At 35.7% G+C, this 27,675-nt stretch overlaps 1 protein-coding gene across 3 annotated transcripts in view; it reads left to right on the top strand.

Moving 5' to 3' along the window:
• SCAPER (S-phase cyclin A associated protein in the ER) overlaps positions 1–27,675 on the top strand; it is a 535,605-nt gene that overhangs the window by 145,730 nt on the left and 362,200 nt on the right. For all 3 annotated transcript variants that reach the window (XM_043554938.1, XM_043554936.1, XM_043554937.1), the window contains exons 16-17: positions 10,346–10,501; positions 19,646–19,788. In XM_043554938.1, the coding sequence (XP_043410873.1) occupies positions 10,346–10,501; positions 19,646–19,788 (299 nt within the window). The remainder of the gene's footprint in view (positions 1–10,345; positions 10,502–19,645; positions 19,789–27,675) is intronic.

Raw genomic sequence — 27,675 nt, 5'->3', positions numbered from 1 at the left:
GTAGAATTTAGTGATTCATCACTTACATGTAACACCCAGTGCTCCTCCCAACAAGTGCCCTCCTTAATGCCCATCACCCATTTAGCCCATCCCTGCCCCACCACCCCTCCAGCAACCCTCAGTTGTTCTCTGCATTTAAGAGTCTTTTATGGTTTGCCTTCCTCTCTGTTTTTATGTTATTTTTCTTTCTCCCCCATGTTCATCTGTTGTATTTCTTAAATTCCACCTGACTGAAATCATGTAATATTTGTCTTTCTTTGACTTATTTTGCTTACCATAATACGCTGTAGTTCCATCCACATTGTACCCTATGACCCAGCAATTGCACTACTACGTATTTGTCCGAAGGATACCAAGATGCTGATTCGAAGGGGCACATGCACACCAGTGTTTGTAGCAGTACTATCAACAATAGCCAAATTATGGAAAGAGCCCAAATGTCCGTTGACTGATGAATGGATAAGGAAGATGTGGGTGGATATATATATATATATACATATACATACACACACACACACACTGGAATATTTCTCAGGGATCAAACAGAATGAAATTGTTTTCTTAACTTCATTTTCAGATTGTTTACTGCTCGTGTACAGAAATAGAGTTGAATTTTATATGTTGATCATGTTTCTTACAGCTTTGTTTGAACTGGCTCTTTAGTTCTAATAGCTTTTTAGTGGATTCTTTAGGATTTTCTGTCTCCAAGATCATGTTATCTGCAAATAGATACACTTTTACTTCTTTTCCAACCTGGATGTCTTTGATTTGTTTTTCTTGCTTTTTGTTCTAGGTAGAACCTGAAATACAGTGTTGAAGTGGTAAATGTGGACATGACATCCTTGTCTTATTCCCAGTCTTTAGAGGAAGTATTTAGTCTTTTATCATAAAGTATGATGTTAGGTGTGGGGTTTTCATAGATGCCTTTCATCAGATTGAGGAAGTTCCTTTTTATTCCTATTTTGTTGCATGTTTGTATCATAAAAGGATGTTGGATTTTGTCAAATGCTTTTCTGCATCTATTGCAAAATAATATAGTTTTTGTTCTCTTGATATTTTCTGTATTACATTAATTGAGTTTGGTATGTTTTATGTATTTCCCTAATTTTTTAGTTGTTTAAGGTGGTTGCTTTTTCTGGCCTTAAAAATATTCTTAAGGTCTACTAGAAATGTAATTTCCTTGAGACATGTACCAAATATATTCATTTTAGTCCTGTTATATAATCAAGATATAATTTTTATCTCATATACACCTTCTGTGAGTTTGTGAAGTAAGTTAATAGTCATTTCAAATTCCTTATTTTTGGGGTATATACATGGTTGAAAACAAAACATCCACTGTTTAGTTGATAGTGACTATTATTATAACCTACATTAATCAGGACCCAATTTTTTCACTTGCAACATCTACTCATTATTACAGTAGACTTTTTAATGAGGAATAGATCTCCTTTTCCTGATTTCTGGCAGTAGCCCTCTTCCATGTGCTGTGTCCTCTTGCCTGCTCTTTGAATTTGCTTCATTACTTCTTGTGCCTGCTCCTTTGCTTTTTTTCCTCTAGACTACCTACTTGTATACTCCAGTTCTGCAGATTATCTATTCTGGCCTTTTGTGAATCTGCAGATTCCTTGGAAAGAGTGGGCTGAGCTGATTTTCACCACCTCATCACCCATATCTTCTTGAATTTTTTATAATACCATTTTCCCTCTATGCTATACATAGAATATATACATAGAATAGTATCACTGTAGTATAGAATGTTATCACTAAGTTTAAAAGACTTTTCTGAATCTTTCCATTATGAATCCTGTGAAATAACATTTTCTAGAATATTCTGCACTACCTTGATTTTCTTTGTTTTCTAACTAATCCTTTACTGTCTTTCCTTTTTCTTAAATATTTTTTTTCAACGTTTATTTATTTTTGGGACAGGGAGAGACAGAGCATGAACGGGGGAGGGGCAGAGAGAGAGGGAGACACAGAATCGGAAACAGGCTCCAGGCTCTGAGCCATCAGCCCAGAGCCTGACGCGGGGCTCGAACTCACGGACCGCGAGATCGTGACCTGGCTGAAGTCGGACGCTTAACCGACTGCACCACCCAGGCACCCCCTGTCTTTCCTTTTTCATTTGATGCCTAAGTTTTACTGACTTCAGCCCATTTCACTTGTTCTTTTCCTCGAGTATGACAATCATTATCTTGCTTCAACTATCATCTCTCTAGTGACTTCTAGATTTGCATCTTTAGCCCCAACCCCTAATCTTTACTTTTTATTTCTTTTGATGTTTGGGAATATTTCTTTTGAATTTTAATTCCCATTTAAATAACATACAGGTGTACAATAATTTCAGGTGTACAATATAGTGGTTTAACAATTCTATACATTACTCACTGCTCATCATGATAAGTGTACTTTTAATCCCCTTCACATGTTTCACCTATTCCCCTACCCAGCTGCCCTCTGGCAGCCACCTGATTGTTCTCTAAGTGTCTGTTTTTTGTTTCTCTCTTTTTTTCATTTGCTTTGTTTCTTAAATTCCACATATAAGTGAAATCATATAGTATTTATCTTTTTCTGACTACTTTCACTTAGCATAATACCCTCTGGATCCATCCATGCTGTTGCAAATGGCGAGGTTTCAATCCTTTTTATGGCTGAATAATATTCCATTGTATATAAATACTACATATCCTTTACCTATTCATCTATCAGTGGACACTTGGGTTGCTTCCATAATTTAGATACTGTAAAAAATGCTGCAGTGAACATAAGAGTACATATATCTTTTTGAATCAGTGTTTTCAGATTCTTTGGGTAAATACCCAGTACTAGGATTACTGGATCATATGGTAATTTTTAATTTTTTGAGGAACCTCCGTGCTGTTTTCCACAGTGGCTATACCAGTTTACACTCCCACGAACAGTGAATGGAGGGTTCCTTTTTCTCCACATCCTCTCCAACACTTGTTGCTTCTTGTGTTTTTGATTTTAACCTTTGTGACAGGTGTGAGGTGATATCTCATTGTGGTTTTCATTATTAGTGCTGTTGAACAACTTTTCATATGTCTGTTGGCCATGTTGTATGTCTTCTTTGGAAGAATGTCTGTTCATGTCTTCTGCCCAGTTTTTAATTAGATTATTTGTTTTTGGGGATGTTGTATGAATTCCTGTGTATATTGGATATTAACCCTTTTTTGGATATGTCATTTGCAAATATCTTCTACCATTCAGTAGGTTGTCTTTTAGTTTTGTTGTTTGCTTTGCAGAAGCTTTTGGTTTTTCTTATTTAAGTTTTTATTTAAATTCCAATTAACATACTGTGTAATATTAGTTTCAGGTGTACAACATAGTGATTCAACACTTGCATACAATACCTGGTGCTCATCACAACCAGTGCACTCCTTATTCCCCATCACCTGTTTCACCCATCCCTCTACCCATCCTCCCCTCTAGTAACTGTCTGTTCTCTATAATTTAGAATCTGTTTCTTTGTCTCTCTCACTTTATCTGTTTTTTTTTTCCTTTTCTCATTTGTTTTGTTTCTTAAATTCCACATATGAGTGAAGTAATTTGGTATTTGTCTTTCTCTGACTTATTTTCACCTAACATAATACTCTCTAGTTCCATCCATGTCATTGCAGATGGCAAGATTTTATTCTTATTTATGGTTGAGTAATATTCCATTTTCCCTATATACATCACATCTTCATTATCCATTCATCAGTCTGTGGACACTGGGCTGTTACTGTATTTGGCTATTGTACATAATGCTGCTATAAGCATTGTGGTGCACATATCCCTTTGAATTAGTATTTTTGTATTCTTTGGGTAAATACCTAGTAGCATAATTGCTGGGTTGTAGGGTAGTTCTATTTTTAACTTTTTGGGGAATCTCCATACTGTCTTCCAAAGTGGCTGCACCAGTTTATATTCCCACCAACAGTGCAAGAGGGTTCTGCTTTCTCCACGATCTTGTGAATATCTATTATTTCTTGTGTTGTTGATGTTAGCCATTCTGACAGGTGTGAGGTGCTTCTCCTTGTAGTTTTGATTTGTATTTCCCTGATGATCAGTGATGTTGAGCATCTATTCATGTGTCTGTTGGCCATCTGGATGTCTTCTTTGGAAAAAAATGCCTATTCATGTCCTCTGCCCACTTTTTAATTGAGGTATTCATTTTTTGGATGTTGAATTTTATAAGTTTTTAACATGTTTTGGATAGTAACCCTTTATCAGAGATGTCATTTCCAAATATCTTCTCCCATTCCATAGGTTGTGTTTTAGCTTTATTGATTGTTTTCTTCACTGTACAGAAGCTTTTTATTTTGATGAGATCCCAGAGTTTATTTTTGCTTTTGTTTTCCTTGCCTTGGGAAATGTATCTAGTAGGACGTTGCTGTGGCTGATGTCAAAGAGGTTATTGCCTGTGTTCTCTACTAAGAATTTTATGGTTTTTCAGCTCTCACATTCAGGTTTTTCATCCATTTTGAATTTGTGTTTGTGTATGGTGTAAGGAGGTGGTCCAGTTTCATTCTTTTGCATGTTGCTGTCCAGTTTTCCCAGTACCATTTGTTGAAGAGACTGTCTTTTTTCCATTGGATTCTCTTTCCTGCTTTATTGAAGGTTAATTACCCATATAGTGAGTTCATTTCTGGGTTTTCTGTTCTATTGATCTATGTGTCTATTTTTGTGCCAGTACCATACTGTCTTCATCACTTTAGCTTTGTAATATAACTGGAAATCCAAAATTGTGATGCTTCCAGCTTTGCATTTCTTTTTCAAGATTGCTTTGGGTATTTGGGGTGTTTGTGGTTCCATGCAAATTTTAGGATTGTTTGTTCAAGCTCTGTGAAAAATGCTGGTGGTATTTTGATAGGGTTTGGATTAAATGTATAGATTTCTTTGAGAAGCTTTTAAATTTGATATAGTTCCAATAGTTTATTTTTGTTTTTATTTCCCTTCCCTTGGGAAGTATATTTAGAAAAATGTTACCACAACTGATATCAGAGAAGTTATTCCCTATACTCTCCTCTAGAATTTTTATGGTTTCAGGTCTTACATTTAGGTCTTTAATCTTGAGTTTGGAAGAAAGTGGTCCAGTTTCATTTGCTAGCATGTAGCTGTCCAGTTTCCAGCACCATTTGTTGAAGAGACTCTTTTTTCCAATGTATATTCTTGGTTCCATTGTATAATCATGGGTTTATTTCTGGGCTCTGTCTTCTGTTCTACTGATCTGTGTGGTTTTTGTGTGTGTGTGTGTGTGTGTGTGTGTGTGTGTGTATTTGTACCATAGTGTTTTGATTTCTACAGCTTTATATTATACCTAGAAATCTGGGATTGTGGTATCTCCAGTTTCATTCTTTTTTTTCAAGATCGCTTTGTTTATCTGAGACCTGATGTGGTTACATACACATTTTAGGGTTATTTGTTCTAGTTCTATTAAAAATGCTGTTGGTATTTTGATAGTGATTGCATAAGATCTGTAGATTGCTTTGGGTAATAAGGGCATTTGAACAATATTTCTTCTCCCAATCCATGAGCATGGACTATCTTTCCGTTTGTGTCATCTTCAATTTATCACTATTTTATAGTTTTCAGAAGGTCTTTCACCTTTTTGGCTAAGTTTATTACCAGGTATTTTATTATTTGTGGTACACTTATAAATGAGATTATTTTCTTAATTTATTTTTCTGCTACTTCATAGAAATTCTTCGTGTATAGAAATTCAATGGATTTCTATGTATTGATTTTGTATCCTGTGACCTTACTGAATTCATTTATCAGTTCTAGTAGTTCTTTTTGTGGAGTCTTTAGGGTTTTCTATATGTAGTATCATGTTATCTACAAGTAGTGAATGTTACAATTTTTCCTTACCAATTTGGATGCCTTTTATTTCTTTTTGTTGCCTGATTCCTGTGGCTAAGACTTCCAGGTCTATGTTGAATAAAAGTGGTGAGAGTAGACATCCCGTCTTGTTCCTGACCTTAGCTTTTCACCATTGAGTATGATGTTAGCTGTAGGTTTTTCATAGATGGCCTTTATTATGTTGAGGTATATTCCCTGTAAAACTACTGTGTTGAGAGTTTTTGTTACAAGTGGATATTGTACTTTATCAAATGCTTTTTCTTCATCTTTTGAAATGATCATACAGTTTTTATTCTTTCTTTTGTTGATGTGATGTATCACGTTAATTGATTTGTGAATATTGAGGCTTTTTTTTTAATGTTTATTATTTATTTTTGAGAGACAGAGTGTGAGCAGGAGGAGGGGCAGAGAGAGAGGGAGACAGAGAATCCTGAGCAGGCTCCAGACTGTGAGCTGTCAGCACAGAGTCTGATGTGGGGCTCGAACCTACGGACCTCAAGATCATGACCTGGGCTAAAGTCGGTTGCTTAACTAACTGAGCCACCCAGGTGCCCCTGATTTGTGAATATTGAACCATTCTAACATCCAAGGAATAAATCCCACTTGATCGTGGTGAATGATATTTTTAATGTATTGTTGGATTCACTAATATTTTGTTGAAGATTTTTGCATGTGTCTTCATCAGAGATACTCCCCTGTTCTCTTTTTTTGTATTGTCTGGTATTGGTTTTGGTAACAGGGTAATTCTGGCCTCATGGAATGAATTTGGAAGCTTTTTTAACTCTTCTGGTTTTTTTAGAATAGTTTGAGAAGTACAGGTTTTAATCCTTACTTAAATGCTTAAATTTCATTGCCTGTAATCTGTCAGTTCAAATTTTCATTATTTCCTGATTGAGTTTTGGCAGGTTATAGGTTTCTAGGAATTTATCCATTTCTTCGAGATTGTCCAGTGTGGTCCTTTTTTTTTTTTTTTTTTTTCTTTTTTCTGATGAGTCTGGCTAAAGGTTTACCAATTTTGATAATGTTTTCAAACAATGAGCTCCTGGTTTCATTACTCTGTTCTGTGTTTTGTTTTGTTCTGATTTTTTTTTTTTGGTTTTTATTGAATTTATTTCTGCTGCAATCTTTATTATTTCATTCCTTCTACTGGCTTTGAATTTTGTTTGTTGTTCTTTTTCTAGCTCCTTTAGGCAGAAGGTTAGGTTATTTGAGGTTTTTCTTACTTATTGAGATAGGCCTGTATTTCTTTAAACTTCTCTCCTAAAATAGCTCTTTCTATATCCCAAGATTTTGGACTGTCCTGTTTTCATTTATCTCCAGGTGTTTTTTTTTGTTTGTTTTTTTTGTTTTTTTTTAAATTTTTTTAACATTTTTTATTTATTTTTGAGACAGAGAGAGACAGAGCATGAACGGGGGAGGGTCAGAGAGAGAGGGAGACACAGAATCGGAAGCAGGCTCCAGGATCTGAGCCATCAGCCCAGAGCCCGACACGGGGCTTGAACCCACGGACCGCGAGATCGTGACCTGAGCTGAAGTCGGACGCTTAACCGACTGAGCCACCCAGGCGCCCCTATCTCCAGGTTTTTTGATTTCCTCTTTGATTTCTTGGTTGACCCATTCATTGTTTTGTAGTATGTTATTTAACTTCTGTAGTATTTGTGTTTTTTCTAGATTTTTTTCTTGTGGTTGAGTTCTAATTTCATAGAGTTTGATCAGAAAAGATGCATGGCATGACTTCAGTCTTTCTGAGACTTGTTTTGTAGGGGCACAGTTGATCTTTGGATTCAGTTATCTATTGCTTGGTGATGGCTTTCAGTGGAACTCATCAGCTCACCACCTCTATCTTCCAAACCATCTACTTCCTGAAATACATATTTCAGATAATGATATCCCTAGTTTCCCATTCATTTAGACTTGGAAAAGTTTTGATCATATAGTTTGATTCACTGTTGTTACTGTTGTTGTTTTAAAAGATAAGCTAGTCTTGGGGCGCCTAGGTGGCTCAGTTGGTTGGGTGTCTGACTTCGGCCCAGGTCATGATCTCATGGTTCGTGGGTTCGAGCCCTGTGTTGGGCTTTGTGCTGACAGCTCCTAGCCTGGAGTCTTTCAGATTCTATCTCCCCCTGTCTTCCCACCCCTGCTTGCATTCTCTCTCTCTCTCTGTCTCCCTCTCTCTCAAAAATAAATAAACGTTAAAAAAATTTAATAGTTTTAAAGTTTATATATTTTTGAGAGAAGGCACACATGTGTGAGTGGGGGAGGGGCAGAGAGGGAGAGGGAGAGAGAATTCCAAGCAAGCTTCCTGCTGTTAGCACAGAACCCAACACGGAGCTCGATCTCAGGAACCATGATATCATGACCTGAGCCAAAATGGAGCTGGACTTTTAACTGACCGAACCACCCAGTTGCCCTGGGCTGTGTGGCATTTCTATCTGAATACATTTTGGCTAGAGATCAGATACATAGTTCAAAATGGTTTTCCTTCAAAATTTTGTAGGTTTTATTTTCTTTTAGCATTAACTACTTCTGGGGAGAAGCCTGAGGCCCAACTGATTTTTTTTTTTTCCCTCTTCTTATAGGTGATTTGCATTTACTGCTTAGAAGCTTAGAAGAGTTATTCTTTTTCCTTAGTGTTTTGTAATTTAATATGGATATTCTTGGTACTGATTTTCTGAAAATTTTTTCATGACAACATGGCTTCTTTAAGTTCTCAATTTGCTTTTTTTTTCATGGAAAATTTTTTGTATTATATGTTGCAACATTTTCTTTTGTCTTTTTTAATTATAGATGTTATTCATGCTTATATTAGGCCATCTTCATTTGTTCTTTATATTAAAAGCTTGTTACTGATACATAAATTTTCGTTTTTAAATTCTGCATTAACTTATCAAAAGACTTAGCGATTTACTTTTTTGCCATCTTTATTTGTTCCATGCTTGTTCTAATTCAGTTAAGTCTATGATGGTGTTACTTTTGTCCTCAGTTTGTTTCCTTAGCTTTCTAATCTTTTATTGTTATGTTGTTTTGTCATTTTTTTCTACCTTTAAATTCAGGTTTTTGTTAACTTCTATATTACAAAGTTTGCCTAGGGTATTTTCTGGTGTTTCGTGGGTTTTATTTTCTTTCAGATTGGGTTTTTTTAGTTTCTAGTTAACTTCTTATCTATTATTTATTTATAGCTTTATTGAAATATCATTGACACATCAAAATTATATATATTAAGGTTTACAACTCGATGTTTTACTATACATACACATTGTGGAATGATCACAACCCAGCTAATTAACATATCTATCACCTCTCCTTAGTTATCATTTGTATGTTTGCATATGTGCTGAAAAGATTTAAGATCTCTCTTCTTAGCACATTTCAAGAATACAGTATTGTTAAGTGTCATGATCATGCTGCACGTCTCTAAAACTTATTCATCTTCCATCATTGAGACTTTGTACCCTTTGACCAACATCACAGATTGAAATTACTTAACTTTTGCTCACTTTTCTAATTTTATTTTACTTATTTTTGTCTAGAACATTAAGTCCCATTTCTTTTTCTTTCATCTTGATTATGCTTAATGTGTGAGCCCTGATACAGTATGATTCATTTTCCTTCAGTACTGCTGTTTGCCTTATACTTTTAGTACAGTTTGAGGGATGGTTATGTTATTATCCTACTTAAAAAAGTGGCCACATGGCAAGATAAGTGGGAAACCTTGGTTAGAACTGTATTCAAATTCTTGTCTGAGATGTATAACTTATCTAGTGGTAGGTTTTATTCCATTCAGCATGGATTCCTGGAGTCTGTTCTTCTGTCAGAGTCAGTCCCGGTGTTTACTTCCCTGTTTTAGTCCATCATTTTCACTGCAGCATGCCTTCCCTCTGGCTTTCAAGAATGAGAAATTTGATCCCAACTGACATTTCCCTGCTTTATCTTTAGCTAAACTTTACTCATAAAACTTCACTTTCTAGCAAAACCTGGCTGGAAAGTATCAATATATGTGAAGTCGAGGTGTAGTGTATTTTCCACTACCTTGTTCCTAATTGTCACGCATTTGGTATATGTTGAAGGAAAATGATGTGATGCTCACTTTAAGTTTTGTCTTCTCAAACTCATTAGAAAAACATGTACATACCTACTTAAGTCTTAATGTAATTTATATAATTGCAATCATAATGAAATAAGTAGAACTTCACAAGATGTTTTTGTAAGAATCTTAATTCGTTTCTTGACCTAAAGCTATTTCATTGGCAGATCTTTATTCTAAATTACTCCTTACTAAGGCCAATGGATTTGTTATATACACTGGATTATTATCCATTTTGAGGTAAATATTAAAGGAAAAGACCCATATTTAATTTTTGTTTTCTTCCTTATTAGTGGTTTATATTTTTATATAATGACTGCTGTGGGGTTTCTTATTTTTGTGGTGTGTCTTAGAATTAACTTGATTTGAAACTCCTTTTCTTTGTTTTTATTGAAGGTAAACGAAATTGCCTTCATAAATACCCTTGAAGCCCAGAATAAGCGCCATGATGTCTTATCAAAATTGAAGGAATACGAGCAGAGGCTTAATGAATTACAGGAAGAACGTCAGCGAAGACAGGAAGAAAAACAAGCACGTGATGAAGCTGTTCAGGTAGAATTTATTCGGCAAGCAGTTATTGAGCACCTGCCGTATTCTAGGTTCTGAGCTAGGTGCTGATGATCCAAAATGGAGTGACACCTAATCTCTGACCCAAGGGTGCCTAATTTAGTATAGCACTGTGGAAATATGAGGTCTGATTGCCAAAAGACAATGTGTACCCCTTTAGATAAGGTAATCAGTGCTTTCATCAGTACATAGCAGTCATAGAGTCTGAATCTCTAATCTCAACCAGATGAAGGACTAAATTGGACAGATTATTATCTATTCTTTTCTAATTGGGCTTTGTAAGAACAAGCTTCTTCCATTTAAAAAAGGAATGTGTTTGATTGAGTATATGTAGCCTTACAGAACTGGGCAATCTTTATGCTTATGACAAGGAACATCTGTCATTTATTGGGCAGTATCATCAGATACTTTAATTGCTTGGCTCTTGACCTCTGTAGTGAACCCTAATTTAGGTACCGTTTTCAGGATAGGAAGAACTGTACTAATGTTTATTAACTATTTTAGATCTTACTTAGTAGAAAGTCTTGCCCACAAGACTCTTTTAGGACTTGACATTTTTGTTTGTTTGTTTGTTTAAACTGGTGCCAAAGATTTTATTCAACTCAATTAATTGGTGAGGGATCCAGTAAGATGTTACAACCAGCGTGAGGGAGAATTCAAAGAATAGACCCATACGTGGGTGATCAGTAATGTTGAAATGAATTTGCTGAACAGATATAAAACTGTTCAACAGTCAGAGGCAACAGTCAACAGATGACCAACCCTCCCCAAAATTGTATACATTACCATCATTTTCTTACAACTCACAGTTGAATATATTAGCTCAATGAGACCAGCAGGCAGGGTGCACCCTGTGATTGTGTTTTTCGCAAATCAATGCCTTTCTCAGTTTTCCCATTGTTAAAGAGGGGTTTGTTGCCAAAGTGTAAATGTGCGGTAAATTATTCTAAAAATGTGCTAAGGCTCTGGGTCATATTAAGTATGCTTTCTGAATTCACATTATATTTGCATCAAAGACTGTATTAGAAAAATAAATGTTTTTAGAGGAGGGGGATGATTTTGAGGTAGAAAGTATCCTCACATGTGGACATGCACCTACATGTAAGATATAAATTACAGTTATGTTCACACTGAAAAGAAACTTCTAATGGTATGGTGCAGAGTTGGCCTTTGAGTAGAGGTCCACAGAGAGATTTTGAGGGCACAGAAATACTCAATTTTACTAATAAGGAGGATGATTTCTTAGGACTTATTGATAACATGGCTTTTCCACTCAACTGCAAACCAAATACAATTACCATCTCACTTTTATCAGTTGATATGGCACATTAAAACCAACACTTAAGGGGCGCCTGGGTGGCGCAGTCGGTTAAGCATCCAACTTCAGCCAGGTCACGATCTCGCGGTCCGTGAGTTCGAGCCCCGCGTCGGGCTCTGGGCTGATGGCTCAGAGCCTGGAGCCTGTTTCCGATTCTGTGTCTCCCTCTCTCTCTGCCCCTCCCCCGTTCATGCTCTGTCTCTCTCTGTCCCAAAAATAAATAAACGTTGAAAAAAAAAAATTAAAAAAAAAAAAAAACCAACACTTAAAAAGACTAAAGTGGTATAGGAAATACATAAATATAACATACATACATATGGGTAAGCATATACATATATGTACACATATTTTACATTTTTCAGCCAGGGTTTAGAAAAACTAAAAAGGAAAAGAAATAAACACAAATGTAATTTTATTTTGTCTTAGAAAAGGAAGTATTTTACATATATATGTGTGCATGTGTAAATACATACACATATATATGTACACAAGCACCCACATGCAACCATGTATGTATGTATATTTGTCATATATGACTATTACATGATTATTTAAATATAATGACATTGTATGATTACTTACATATTCTATATGATTATGTACATGAGTACTTTGATCTCTCTTTTGGACTATCTCTGCTGTTTCTCAACTGTGTCATTATGATTTGTCAGCACTAGCCAGAGTAAGCCAAGCCCACTAGGGATGAGAAGGCCAACCTCATGGGCTGGAAGGACTGCATGGTGATTTCCTGGGTGGCCTGGGTCACCTGAATGGGTGCAGTGGCCGTGGTGCCCAGAGTGCATGGTGGGCAGCTTATTCATAGGTCTGCAAACTGAACAGTTTTGGCTGGAAGTCCTGAAGGGAATCCAGCACCAAGATGGCTTTTGAGGTCAAGTGTTGCTACAGGTTTCCATCTGGAACCATGACCACCTACATGCTGGCTGCAAGGGCCGTCTCCACACCATTGAGAACATCTTCAAAGACAAGGCACTTCTCCATGGGAAGAGGAGGAGAAAACCTCTTTGTACAAGCTAGAAATAAGGACTTGACACTTTTGATGTAGAGAACAAATTTTGCAGTGTTCAAATATAAGTGAGGACATACTTTATTATGACCAATGTTTATTTGTTCATTCAGTGATCATTTATTGAATTACTACTATAAGCCATATGTTGTGCTAGATTCAAGGACATGAAAAGGATACATCGTTGTTCTCAATGGGGAGACGTATATAAACAAATCTTAATCCTTTAGGATCAGTATAACAGCAACGGCATTCTTGGAAGCACAGAGGAAAACACCATACTCAAACTGAGAGTGGCAAAGAGATGAAGAAGTGAGGTAAAGCTTCCTAGAGAAGATGGTCCCTCAGCTGAGATTTGAAAACAATAAGATAGAAGCGAACAATGAGAAGTAGGCATTCCATGCAGGAGACATAGGAGAGTACACTCTCTAGAGTTAGGGAACAGGTCATGCAGAGCTTTGTTATGTTAAAGATTAGAGATGTTATTAATACTTCATGCTTCTTTTTAAAAAAATTTTTTTTAATGTTTATTTGTGAGAGAGAGAGAGAGAGACCGATTGTGAGTCGGGGAAGGGCAGAGAGAGAGGAAGACACAGAATCCCAAGCAGGCTCCAGGCTCTGAGCTGTCAGCACAGAGCTCAACATGGGGCTTGAACTCACAGACTGCAAGATCATGACCTGAGCTGAGTCACCCAGGTGCCTCTCCTGCTTCTTTATGTTACTGGTGGTTTTAGGAAGTTAAAATATGAATACATTTTTAAAAGTTCATTGATTATTCTCTACTATTTGTGGGTATTGGCAGGCATTCCTATATTCATCCCTGATCTCTGTTTGATTTCAGTTCAGTGTCTTATTTTAATCTGAGTTCTAAGCTAATTTATGTTAAAAAAATACGCAATGATTCTGTTTGAAAAACTTAAGATTTTCTTCTCTAAGGAGCAACAAAAGTTTTTATTTTTATTATTTATAAGTTGCTTCTCTATTAACTAATTAAATGAGTAAATAAAACAGGAAATTTGAAGTTTTAATAAGAGATGTCTTTTCAGTATGAGTGCTATTTCTCTGCTTGCGACCGTTTTATAAAAACCATTATGTTTTGTAAATTATGTGTTATTTTTGAAGAACCATTAGGCATTAATAATTCAGATATAATTAAGACACAATCCTTGCCTTATGGCAAACAATACAACACAATGTGAAAAGTGTTGTAGAGCTATGTATGAGCTACAGATTAACTCTGTTGGTAGGAAGGGAAATATATGAGTAATATTGCATATTTTGAATAGACAGCTTCATTTTTTTGCATTCACTGTATAGATCTGAAGATTTGAAATATATAGTTATCTTCCATTTAAAAATGATGACTCTTGGGGCGCCTGGATAGCTCAGTAGGTTAAGCATCCTACTTCAGCTCAGGTTGTGATCTCACAGTTTGTGGGTTTGAGCCCTGCGTCAGGCTCTGCTGACAGCTTAGAGCCTGCAGCCTGCTTTGGGTTCTGTGTCTCCCTCTCTCTCTGCCCCTTCTCTGCTTGCACTTTGTGTCTCTCTCTCTCAAAAATAAATAAACATTAAAAACAAAATAATGACTCTTATTTCACAAATTGGGACATTTATTAAAGCCAGAAGGAAAGCAGTTCTTTCCTGAAAGTAGTAAGGAATTTCCTGTACACACTAGCACTTTAAAGTTGTTTTGACTGCTTAGAATTATTTTTCTAATTAAAGGGGTGCCAAGGTGGCTCAGTAAATTGAACATCGGATTTCAGCTCTGGTCATGATCTCACAGTTGTGGAATTGAGCCTTGCGTCAGGCTCTGTGCTGACAGCGTGGAGCCTGCTTGGGATTTTCTCTCTCCTTTCTCTCTGCCTCTCTCCTGCTCACACACTCTCTCTCTCTCTCAAAATAAATAAACATTTAAAAAATTTGGAAATTTCCTATGGATTTAATTTTCAATGAAAAATTAAAAACCCATCAAGTTTAGTCAACCTGTACTGATATTAGAAAAGTCCTTTGGGGTGCCTGGGTGGCTCAGTCAGTTAAGCATCTTCAGCTCAGGTCATGATCTCGCGGTTTGTGAGTTCAAGTCCCGTGTTGGGCTCTGTGCTGACAGCTCAAAGCCTGGAGCCTGCTTTGGGTTCTGTGTGTCCCTCTCTCTCTGCCCCTCCCCTGCTCATGCTCTGTCTCTCTCTCAAAAATAAATAAATATTAAAAAAATTAAAAAGAAAAGCCCACTGGTAATGTATAACTTATTTATAATTAAAAAAAATTTTTACCAGGTAGTCATTAGTAGATGTGCAAGGCACTAATGGCAAGCATTCTGTAGATGCAATAATAGTAAGGTCCTCTGCTTTTCTTTCACTATTTTACTTTTTAACATTCCCATAAACTGTTACAGGCAATTGTGACCCTTCTTTCTTGTGAGTAAAATACTAAGTATATGCTGTCATCATATATTCTCAATTTGCCATTTTAGTTATGTAAATTATTGGTTAGTTTTAAGTTCAATTTCCTTAGATATTCTGCCTGTCCTTTTGCCCTAGTCACTAAATTGTAGGCCTAAAGAGCGTATAGGGGTAGCAGTATCCATTCTTAGGCTTCCATAAACAAATACTGATTGGAATAAGCAAAGTTTGTGGGGGTTTCAGAGGTTTCAGAAGGCTTAAGGGTTAAATATCTTTCTAACTCATTTGCTGCAGGTTGATACTCTTTATTTGTGTGTATATAGATTTATAATGCCTATTATTTTATAAAGTTATGCTTCATTTAAGAGATATTCATGGAACTCTTGCACTGTGCAAAATGCTTATGTGGGGTACAAAGTTTCCTATATTTAGGAAACTTAAATTTTAGAAAGGAAAATATGAGCTGAACTTAATAATTTTATTCATTAGCTATAGTTACCAGTTATCTTTTCCATTTATATTAAAAACAGAAATTAAAATATTGAATATTTTTTGAAGTTCAGTTATATCTATTGGTACAATATTGGAGTATCTGTTATATATATGAATAAGATCAAAAGTTGGCATTATATTTACACATTCAACTTGGCTACATTGTACATACACATAAATTATATATACACATATATTTCATTTATAAGACCATTTTATAATTTTTGAAAGCATATTTTTGAAACTTTTGGTTTTACAAAGTATGAAATGAAAAGTTCTGGTTTAATTCTTTATATTTAATATCTAAGTTTATTGTATTTTATTGTGAAACTTGTGTTTTCACATGATATAGTTTTTTAAGGTTTTATTTTATTTCAAGTTAACATACAGTGTTATATTAGTTTTAGGTATACTATATAGTGATTCAATAATTTCGTATATCCCCCAGCGCACATCACAAGTGCACTCCTTAATCCCCACCACCTATTTTACCGATCCCTCCACCCACCTCTCCTCTGTTAACCATCAGTTGGTTTTCTATACTTAAGAGTCTGTTATTGGTTTGTCTCTCTCTTTTTGTCTTTCTTTTGTGTGTTTGGTTTCTTAAATTGCCCATATGAGTGAAATCATATGATATTTGTCTTTCTCTGACTGACTTAACTTCCCTAAACATTATAAGCTCAGTCCATGTTGTCACAAATGGCAAGATTTTGTTCTTCTTTATGGCAGAATAATATTTCATTGTATATATATATACCACATCTTTATCCACTCATCAGTTGATGGGTACTTGGGCTGCTTCCATATCCTGGGTATTGTAAATAATGCTCATATAAAGATAGTGGTGTATGTTTGAATTAGTGTTTTTGTTTTCTTTGTGTAAATACCCAATAATGCAATTGCTGAATTATAGGGTAATTCTATTTTTAACTTTTTGAGGAACCTCCATAGTGTTTCCCAGAATGGATGTACCAGTTTGCATTCCCACCAACAGTGTAAGAGGGTGCCCCTTTCTGGACGTCCTCACCAACACCTGTTGTTTCTTCTGCCTTTGATTGTATTGACATATATTTTTTTTAATTCATTCCCATTCCCCAGGTAGCTCACATAGCCTCTCCCTGGCCCCTAGTCTTTATGATTAATGGAACACAGTGATGGTAGGTTCTCCTAATTACTACTTATACAGCCTTGTGCAAGTCATTTTACCTTAAAGACCCCCAGTTTGTTGTGATACTAAAATTGCTAATATGGGTAAATACTTAGCAAAGTGTTTAGCATAGTAAGTGCCCAGTAAATGACAGAAAAAAAATACTAAGGCAGTTTAAGAGAACACTGAGGAGACATCTGAATACTTCTAATAACTAAGCTCACTATGGTAACTTCATACCTACAAGAAACCCTATCTACCCCCGCAGAAGAAAACTTTTTTAAACTAGTAAGCTAAAAAGTCCCTACTTTTTTTCTTTCTCTTTTTCTTTCTCTTTTTCTTTCTCTTTTTCTTTTTCTTTCTTTTTTTGGAGGGGGCCCAGGGAAAGAAGGATTGGGAACTACAGGGAATGTACTGATTTCCGGAAGGCATATGTGGTAGATTACAGACTACTGGAGGCATACAGTTAGATTTTAAATATATTCTTTACTGTCAGGCATACTAATCATGAACTAATTGATTATAGCTCTTCTCATTACTAAGCATAATATGTGGAAATTTTTCTAGCTATATATAAGATCTCAAAAACTCTTTAAGACTCAAAACAACAATGTCTGGCACAGAAAATTATTTACAATGAAGAAAATATAAGCAAAAGAGTTTTCTCTTAAACTCACATTTATTTGCAGTTAAAAAAAAAACCTGCATTGGCAGTTTATGGAATGGGAGAAGGTATTTGTTAATGACATATCCACAAAGGGTTAATATGCAATATATAGAAAGAACTAACAACACCCAAATATCAAATGATTCAGTTAATAAATGAGCAAGACGTGAAGACATTTTTCCAAAAATGACATCCAGATGGCCAACAGAGACATGAAAAGATGTTCATCATCACTCATCATCAGGGAAATACAAATCAAACTGACAATGAGATATCACCTCACACCCCTCAGAATGGCTAAAATCAACCACAAGGAACAACAGGTGTTGGTGAGGGTGTGTAGAAAAAGGAACCCTCTTTTCACTATTGGTAGGAATGCAAACTGGTGCAGCCATTCTGGAAAACAGTATAGAGGTTCCTCAAAAAGTTAAAAATAGAACTACCCTATAATCCAGCAAATTGCACTATTGGGTTTTTACACAAAGAATACAAAACACTAATTCAAACGTGCACCCCTATGTTTATAGCAGCATTATGTACAATAGCCAAGATACGGAAGCAGCCCAAGTACCCACCAGCTGATGAGTAGATAAAGAAGGTGTGGTATATATACAATGGAATATTATTCAGCCATAACAAAGAATGAAATCTTGCCATTTGCAATGACCTGGATGGAGCTAGAGGGTATAATGCTAAGTGAAATAAGGCAGTCAGAGAAAGACATATACCATATGATTTCACTCATATGTGCAATTTAAGAAACAAATGAGCAAAAAATGAAAATAAAAAACAAAAACAAAAAACCAAGAAACAGACTCTTAACTATAGAGAACCAACTGATGGTTACCAGAGGGGAGGTGCATAGGGCAATGGATAGGTGAAATACAGGTGGTGGGGATTAAGGAGTGTATTTGCTGTGATGAACACCAAATGATTAAAAACTTGAGAAAAATAAATAATAGAAATGAAAAATAATATCATTAAGAGAAGATGAAGATGTGATAATACATTTTTCTCAAAGAATAATAATTTCAAGATAGTCTTGGAATTACCCATAATTCTGTACTTGTAAATATGGAGATTTATATGTTGAAAAAGATACTAAAAGGCATTGGACATAAGATAAAAATGTCAACAAATGGTTTTATGGAAACAAAACAAAACAAAGATATTAGGAACTTTGATGGGAACAAAATCTTTAAAAACATGACTGAAAAAAAAGAAAAAAAAACATGACTGAAAATTTTTCTGAATTTTATAAAAAAAAATCTTCATATAAAAAGTGTATTTAAAATGGCAACCACAAAAAATAAAACTGTGCACAAGTAAAAAATGTGTCAGTACAGATAGTAATATGGTGAAAGTTATCAAAGTACTCCTAGTAGGCAAAAATGTACATAGTACATAATACTTCACAGTATTTTAATTAAGTATCTTCTGCCTTAATGTTGTGGATGATAAATAATTACTGAGAATTTACTATATGCTAGGCCCTCTGGTAAGTATTCTTTATGTATTACCTCATTTGTTCTTTACAATATCTGAAGATGTTAGTGATGTTATTATTTGTCTTCCAGAAAACTAAGGCACAGTTACAATACAACTAGACCAGAGTCCCTAAGCCAGTAAATAATAGGATCACGGAATAAAATCAGGGAATCTGACCCAGTGCCCACTCTTTTACCCACTATGCTGTATTATGATACCTTTTTCCTTGCCACAAGTTTTTCTTTTTTTTTCCATTTAACTCCTTCATGACATTTTCTGCATCATTTTCTGGTATTTTTGAAACCATTTGTAAACACAAGACTATAGAAGTGATTGACCATAAAGTACATATTAGGTTCTCACAGACTATGAATAACATAGTATCTGCTTCAGAGAGCACTTATTATGCGTAATACTGGTAAATGGCATATGAAAACCAGATTATCATTGATACTTGATTTTTTTTTAATTCTGTGAAGTTTACCTAGTAGTAAGGATCTACTTGAATATCTAAATTTATGTCAAAACTGTGCCACCTTTAATCATTTTCACTTTACACATAATTCTAACATTTTAAAACATTTCTGACTATAGGAACGTAAAAGAGCACTAGAGGCAGAACGGCAGGCCCGTGTAGAAGAATTGTTAATGAAAAGGAAAGAACAAGAAGCCCGAATTGAACAACAGAGGCAAGAAAAGGAAAAAGCCCGTGAGGATGCAGCCCGAGAAAGAGCTAGGTACTTCATTTGCTATCATGCTTTTGATGCTGATGAACTTTTTGTAGTGAGTGGATATTCAGATCAAGTCTTAAAGTCATTTGCTGTCATGTGGTTTTCTAAAGAAAGAGTCACAAATACAGAAATGTAATGAATTTTGATTTCCAGGAATTGTGTCATTGTACTCAAAACAGAAACCTTTTGAATCTTCCTATTGAAAGGGAAACTTGAAGTATCAGTAGTTTTTGATTACATGAAATAAAATTTGATAGAAATAGAATTTGCTAGCTTAAGCAAGGGAGTTTTTTGGAAAATATCGGGAGTGTAAGTAATAGGAAGTTAGAGGAACAGGCTTGGAAGTAATCAAGCATCAAAAGGCTAATCACAAGAGCCACAGTGGTAGTATTTTGATGGAAACAGTCTAATCAGCATATTGCCACTCTATGATAAATGATCTTCAGCCACTGCTGCGTTTTAAAATCACTTGGTTAAGATTCAAAGATCTAGGAAAAATCATTTAAATGGCCAAGTCTAAGTCACTTTTGGTTGTTGTACACATTTCTGATGTGATATTCTCTGATCTCTTAATTGGGGCAAATTTAGTGGATGTGAAAAGATAGCTGTTTGTGGTTTTAATATGCTTTTTTGTCCAAGATTAGTAATAATCTTGGCTGAGCAACTTTGCTCATACTTACCAGTTACTCTTTTTTTTTTTTTTAATGTAAAGTGCCTATTCAAGTTCTTTGTTCATTTCTGTATTGGGATCTATTGATGTTTAGGAGTTATCTTTACTAGATACCAATTCTTTGTCAGATACATATGTTGCAAATATTTTTGTAGGTTATGGCTTGCCTTTTCACTATCTTTATGATATCTTTTAATACAATTCTTTCTTTTTTAAAGTTTTTATTTAAATTCCAGTTAGTTAATATACAGTGTAATATTAGTTTCAGGTGTAGAATATAGTGATTAAACAATTGCATACAACTCCCAGTGCTCATCACAACAAATGCACTCCTTAATTCCCATCAACTATTTAACCACCCCCTACCTGATTAATATAATTCTTGATTGCAGCGTAGTATAACTGAACAGACTTTGTGATTTGTGCTTTTTTATCTTATTCATGGAATCTTTACCTCTCTGGAGTCCTCTAAAATATTCTTTTTTTAATTTTAATTTTAATTTTAATTTATTTTTATTTTTTATTTTTCTTTTTTTGAGACAGAGAGACAGAGTGTGAGTGGGGTAGGGGCAGAGAGAGAGAGGGAGACACAGAATCAGAAGCAGGCTCCAGGCTCCGAGCTGTCAGCACAGAGCCCGACGTGGGGCTTGAACCCACAAGCCGTGAGCCGTGACCTGAGCCGGAGTTTGACGCTTAACTGACTGAGCTACCCAGCTGCCTCTGTAGTCCTAAAATATTCTTTAAAATGTTGTAGTCTTTTTTTTTTTTTGTAATAGGAAAGTCTTTATCTACCTAGAATTCATAATTGTATGGGTTGAGGTAGGAATCCAATTTCATTTTTTTCTCCATGTGGAAACCCTATTCTAAGACACTTTATTGAAACAGCAGTTTTTTTCCTACTGGTCTACAAAACTTTCTAACATAAATGAAGCTTCCATGTATTCATGGTTTGTAGACTCTATCTTATGTATGTATGTTTGTATGCATGTGTTTATTTACATCCAAGTTAGTTAGCATATAGTGCTATAATGATTTCAGGAGTGGGTTCCAGTGATTCATCCCCCATGTATAACACCCAGTGATCATCCCAACAAGTGTCCTCCCTAATGCCCCTTACCCATTTAGCCCATCCCCACACTGACAACCCCTCTAGCAATCCTCAGTTTGTTCTTTGTATTTAAGAGTCTCTTATGTTTTGTTCCCCTCCTTTTGATTTTATATAACTTTTGCTTCCCTTCCCTTATGTTTATCTGTTTTGTATCTTAAATTCCTCTTATGAGTAAAGTCATATATTTGTCTTTCTCTGACTGGCTAATTGCGCTTAGCATAATGCCCTCTACTTACATCCACGTAGTTGCAAATGGCAAGATTTCATTCTTTTTGATTTTTGAGTAATATTCGATGGTATATATATATACCACATCTTCTTAATCCATTCATCTGTCAATGGACATTTGGGCTCTTTCCATACTTTGGCTATTATCGATAGCACTGCTATAAACATTGGGGTGTACATGTCCCTTCGAAGCAGCATACCTGTATCCCTTGGGTAAATACCTAGTAGTGCAATTACTGGGTCATAGGGTGGTTCTATTTTTAATTTTTCGAAGAACCTCAGTACAGTTTTTTTTTCAGTGTGGCTGCACCAATTTGCATTCCCACCAGCAGTGCAAAAGAGATCCTCTTTCTCCACATCCTCGCCAACATCTGTTGTTGTCTGAGTTGTTTATTTTAGCCATTATGACTGGTGTGAGATTTTATTTTATATTTCCTTGATGATGAGTGATGTTGAGCATTTTTTCATGTGTCTGTTCACCATCTGGATGTCTTCTGTGAAGAAGTGTCTATTCATGTCTTTTGCCCATTTCTTCACTGGATTATTTGCTTTTTGGGTATTGAGCTTGTTAAGTTCTTTATAGGTTTTGGATACTAACTCTTTATTTGATATGTCATTTGTAAATGTCTTCTCCCATTCCGTTGGTTACCTTTTAGTTTTGTTGGTTGTTTCCTTCACTGTGCAGAAGCTTTTTATTTTGATGAGACCCCAGTAGTTCATTTTGCTTTTGTTTCCTTTGCCTTTGGAGATGTGTTGAATAAGAAGTTGCTGTGGCTGAGGTCAAGGAGGGTTTTGCCTGCTTTCTCCTCTAGGATTTTCATGGTTTCCTGTCTTATGTTTAGGTCTTTCATCCATTTTGAGTTTATTTTTGTGTATGGTGTAAGAAAGTTGTCAAGGTTCATTTTTCTGGATGTTGCTGTTCAGTTTTCCCAGCACCACTTGCTGAAGAGACTGTCTTTATTCCATTTTACATACTTTTCTGTTTTGTCAAAGATTAGTTAGCTATATGTTTGTGGGTCCATTTCTGGGTTCTCTATTCTGTTCCATCGAACAGAGTGTCTGTTTTTGTGCCAGTACCATACTGTCTTGATGATTACAGCTTTGTAATACAGCTTGAAATCCGGAATTGCGATGCCTCCAGCTTTGGTGTTCTTTTTCAGGATTGCTTTGGGTATTCAGAGTCTTTTCTGGTTCCATACAAATGTTAGGCTTGTTTGTTCTAGCTCTGTAAAGAATGCTGGTGTTATCTTGATAGGGATTGCAGTGAATATGTAGATTGCTTTGGGTAGTGTTAACAATATTTGTTTTAACAATATTTGTTCTTCCAATCCATGAGCATGGGAATATTTTTCAATTTTTTTCTGTCTTCTTCAGTTTCTTTCATTAGCTTTCTATACTTTTCAGTGTATAGATTTTTCACCTCTTTGGTTAGGTTTATTCCTAGGTATCTTACGGTGTTTGGTGCAGTTATAAATGGGATCCTTTCCTTGATTTCTCTTTCTGTTGATTCATTATTGGTGTATAGGAATGCAACCAATTTCTTTGCTTTGATTTTGCTGAATTCATGGATCAGTTCTAGCAATGTTTTGGTGGAATCTTTTGGGTTTTCCATATAGAGTATCATGTTGTCTGCGAAGAGTGAAAGTTTGACTTCCTCCTTGCTGAGTCAGATGCCTGTTATTCCTCTGTGTTGTCTGATTGCTGAGGCTAAGATTTCCATTACAGTGTTGAATAACAGTGGTGAGAGTGGACATCCCTGTCGTGTTCTTGACCTCGGGGAAAGCTCTCAGTTTTTCCCCATTAAGGATGATATTAGCAGAGAGTCTTTCATATATGGTTTTTATGCTCTTGAGGTATGATCCTTGTATACCTATATTCTTGAGGGTTTTTATCAAGAAAGGATGCTGTATCTTGTAAAATGCTTTCTCTTCATCTTATGAGAGGATTGTGTGATTCTTGACCTTTCTTTGATTGATGTGATGTATCACATTGATTGTTTTGCAGATATTGAACTAGCCCTGCATCCTGGGTATAAATCCCACTTGGTCATGGTGAATAATTCTTTTAATGTATTGTTGGATCCGGTTGGTTAGTATCTTGTTGAGGATTTTTGCATCCATTTTCATCAGAGAAATTGGTCTGTAGTTCTCCTTTTTAGAGGGATCTTTGTTTGGTTTTGGAATCAAGGTAATGCTGGCTTCATAGAAAGAGTTTGGAAGTTTTGCTTCCATTTCTATTTTTTGGAACAGCTTCAAGAGAATAGGTGTTAACTCTTCCTTAAACATTTGGCAGACTTCCCCTGGAAAGCCATCTGGCCCTGAACTCTTGTTTTTTGGGAGATTTTAATTACTAATTCAATTTCTTCACTAGTTATGGGTCTGTCCAAATTTTCTATTTCTTCCTGTTTCAGTTTTGGTAGTTTATATGTTTCTAGGAATTTGTCCATATCTTCCAGATTGACATTTTATTGGCATATAATTGCTCATAATATTCTATTATTATTGTTTGTATTTCTGCTGTTTTGATTGTGATCTCTCCTTCTTCATTCTTGATTTTATTTATTTGGGTCATTTCCTTTTTCTTTTTGATCAAACTGGGTAGGGATTTATCAATTTTGTTAATTCTTTCAAAGAACCAGCTTCTGGTTTCATTGATCCATTCTATTATTTAGGTTTCAATAGCATTGATTTCTGCTCTGATCTTATTATTTCCTGTCTTCTGCTGGTTTTGGGTTTTATTTGCTGTTCTTTTTCTAGCTCTTTAAGGTATAAGGTTAGGTTATGTATCTGAGATCTTTCCTCCTTCTTTAGGAAGGCCTGGATTGCTATATACTTCCCTCTTTTGACCTCCTTTGCTGCATCCCAGAGGTTTTGGGTTGTGGTGTTAACATTTTCATTGGCTTCTATGTACTTTTTCATTTCCTTTTTAACTTCTTGGTTAGCCCATTCATTCTTTAGTAGAATGTTCTTTAGTCTCCAAGTATTTATCTTTCCAAATTTTTTCTTGTGGTGATTTTGGGTTTCATAGTGTCACTATCTGAAAATATGCACAGTATGATCTCGATCTCTTTGTACTTGGTGAGAACTGACTTTTGTCCCAGTATGTAATCTATTCTGGAGAATGTTCCGTGTGCACTTGAAAAGAATGTGTATTCTGTTGCTTTAGGATGAAATGTTCTGAATATATCTGTTAAGTCAATCTGGTCCAGTGTGTCATTCAAAGCCATTGTTTCCTTGTTGATTTTCTATTTAGATAATCTATCCATTGCAGTAAGTAGGGTGTTGAAGTTCCCTACTATTATGGCAGTATTATCAATGAGTTTCTGTATGTTTGTAATTCATTGATTTATATATTAATTGATTTACATATTTGGCTTCTCCCATGCTTGGAGCATAAATGTTTACAGTTGTAGATCTTCTTGGTGGGTAGACCTCTTAATTATGATATAATGCCCTTCTTCATCTCTTGTTACAGTTATTTTAAAATCTAGGTTGTTTGATATAAGTATGGCTGCTCTTGCTTTCTTTTGGAGACTATTAGCATGATAGATGATTCTCTATCTGCTTATTTTCAAACTGAAGGTGTCTTTAGGTCTAAAGTGGGTCTCTTGTAAACAGCAAATAGATGGATCTTGTTTTGTTATTCATTCTGTTACCCTATGTCTTTTGATTGGAGCATTCAGTCCACTGTCGTTTAGAGTGAGCAGTGAAAGGTATGAATTTATTGACATTATGTTTCTTGTAGAGTTGGAGTTTCTGATGGTGTTTTCTGGTCCTTTCTAGTCTTTGTTGCTTTTTGTTTGTTTTGTTTTTCATCTCTTCTCCCCTCAGAGAGTCCCTCTGAAAATTTCTTGCAGGGCTGGTTTAGTGGTCACGAACTCCTTTAGTTTTTGTTTGCCTGGGAAACTCTTTATCTCTCCTTCTATTTTGAATGACAGCCTTGCTGGATAAAGAATTCTTGGCTGCATATTTTTGCAGTTCAGCACTTTGAATATATCCTGACACTCCTTTCTGGCCTGCCAAGTTTCTGTGGATGGGTCTGCTGTGAACCTGATCTGTCTTCCCTTATAGGTTAAGGACTTTTTTCTTTTGGTACTTTCATGATTCTTTCTTTGCCTGAATATTTTGTGAATTTTAACTATGCTATGCCTTGTTGATGGTTGGTTTTTGTTGAATCTGATGGGAGTTCTCTGTGCTTCCTGGATTTTGATGTCTGTGTCTTTCCCCAGGTTAGGAAAGTTTTCCACTATGATTTGCTCACATAAACCTTCTACCCTTTTTGTCTCTCTTCCTTTTCTGGGACCTCTATGATTTGGATATTATTTCTTTTTAATGAGTCACTGAATTCTCTAATTCTTATACCATGCTCTTTTGCCTTAGTTTTCCTCTTTTTTCTTTGCTTCATTATTCTCCATAATTGTATCTTCTAAATCACTGATTTGCTGCTCTGATTCATCCATCCATGCCATTTTGGCATCTGTTTGAGATTGAATCTCGGTGATAGCATTTTTAATTTCATCCTGACTAGATTGTATTTCTTTTAATCTCCATAGAAAGGAAATCTATGCTTTTTTTCAACCCCACCTAGTATTCTTATTATTGTGATTCTAAATTCTGGTTTAGACATCTTGATTGTATCTGTGTTCATTAAGTCCTTACCTGTTATTTGGGGTGAACTCCTTAATTTTGCCATTTTGAAGGGATAAAAAGAGTTAATGAAATAAAGAAGAAAAAAAATAAAAATTAAAAATGACACAAGAAATCAATTCAAGGAATCTAGATCCTAGGCGTGTTTGGTCTGGTTGTTGAAATAAGCTTGATAGAATAGAGAAAAAAAAGGAAAGAAAAGAAAAAAAAAAAGGAAAACATTTGAAAATTAAAATAATTGAATACAATAAAATAGAATAAAATGAAATGGTGAACATAAAATAGAGTTTAAAAATTTTACAAAAAGTAAAACATATTAGAAAAAAATTAAAAATCTTTTTTATAAAATGGAAAATAAAAACTTTTTCTGTACTCAAGAATAAGAAAACAAAAGAAAAAGAAAAAAATATTGAATAGATGGACCAGTGAACAGAATGATATACAATTGAAATTACATCCAGTTTCCCCTGAAAGTCAAACTATGAAACCCTTTATACTTTATAAACTAAGGAGGAGGAGAGATTTGCATCATTCCTCTAGAGCACAGTTTGCTCAGTCACAAGGGGCTTGGTGTAGTGGCTCCTTTTTCCACTAGATGGCACTGCTTAGTTTATTGGGGTGGATTGTTCTGGTGCATGTAGGTGCTATGCGTATGTATGGGAAGGATGAAAATGGTGTTACCCAGCTACCTAGTCTCTACTGTCAGAACTCTGTGCTTGCCTACCGGCAATCAAGCACCCCCGCTTTGTCTCTAGCTTCTGTCCACTCCCCGCTTCTAATCTGTCCGTGACCAAGCCATTGGTCTGCCAGGCGGCACCTCCCTTCTGCGTTTAATTTCAGATGGGGCTGTGTTTCCAAACCCCTCACTTCTGAGGGCCCTGCAGCTTTGACCTGCTCAGACTGTCTGGGGGAGGGTCTTGCTGAGCAAAGGCCAGGTGCTGGTCTGCCATCTGGAACATTCTTGTGACCATGCTGCTGCAAATGCTCAGAGACTGTAGCCAGGTGTGAGCCCACCCCAGAAAAACTTCATGTGATAATGTAGCAGTAGTGTTTTAGGGATTATGGTAAATCACAACACACATCTGGTGCCAGGCTTCACCCTTAACGTCCTTATTCTAACACCAGCGAATGTGGCTGTTCTCTGGGGTCTGCTGGGACCTTTGCCTGTGGGGAGGCTGCACAGCCTCTACCAAATGTCCTCTCAGCTGGGAAATTGCCTCTCTCCCTGTGGCCTGAGGACC

Source organism: Prionailurus bengalensis, chromosome B3, assembly GCF_016509475.1.
Source record: "Prionailurus bengalensis isolate Pbe53 chromosome B3, Fcat_Pben_1.1_paternal_pri, whole genome shotgun sequence".
Taxonomy (NCBI): Eukaryota; Metazoa; Chordata; class Mammalia; order Carnivora; family Felidae; genus Prionailurus; species Prionailurus bengalensis.
Note: the sequence above shows the minus strand (reverse complement) of the source record. Positions and strands in the feature narration are given on the sequence as shown.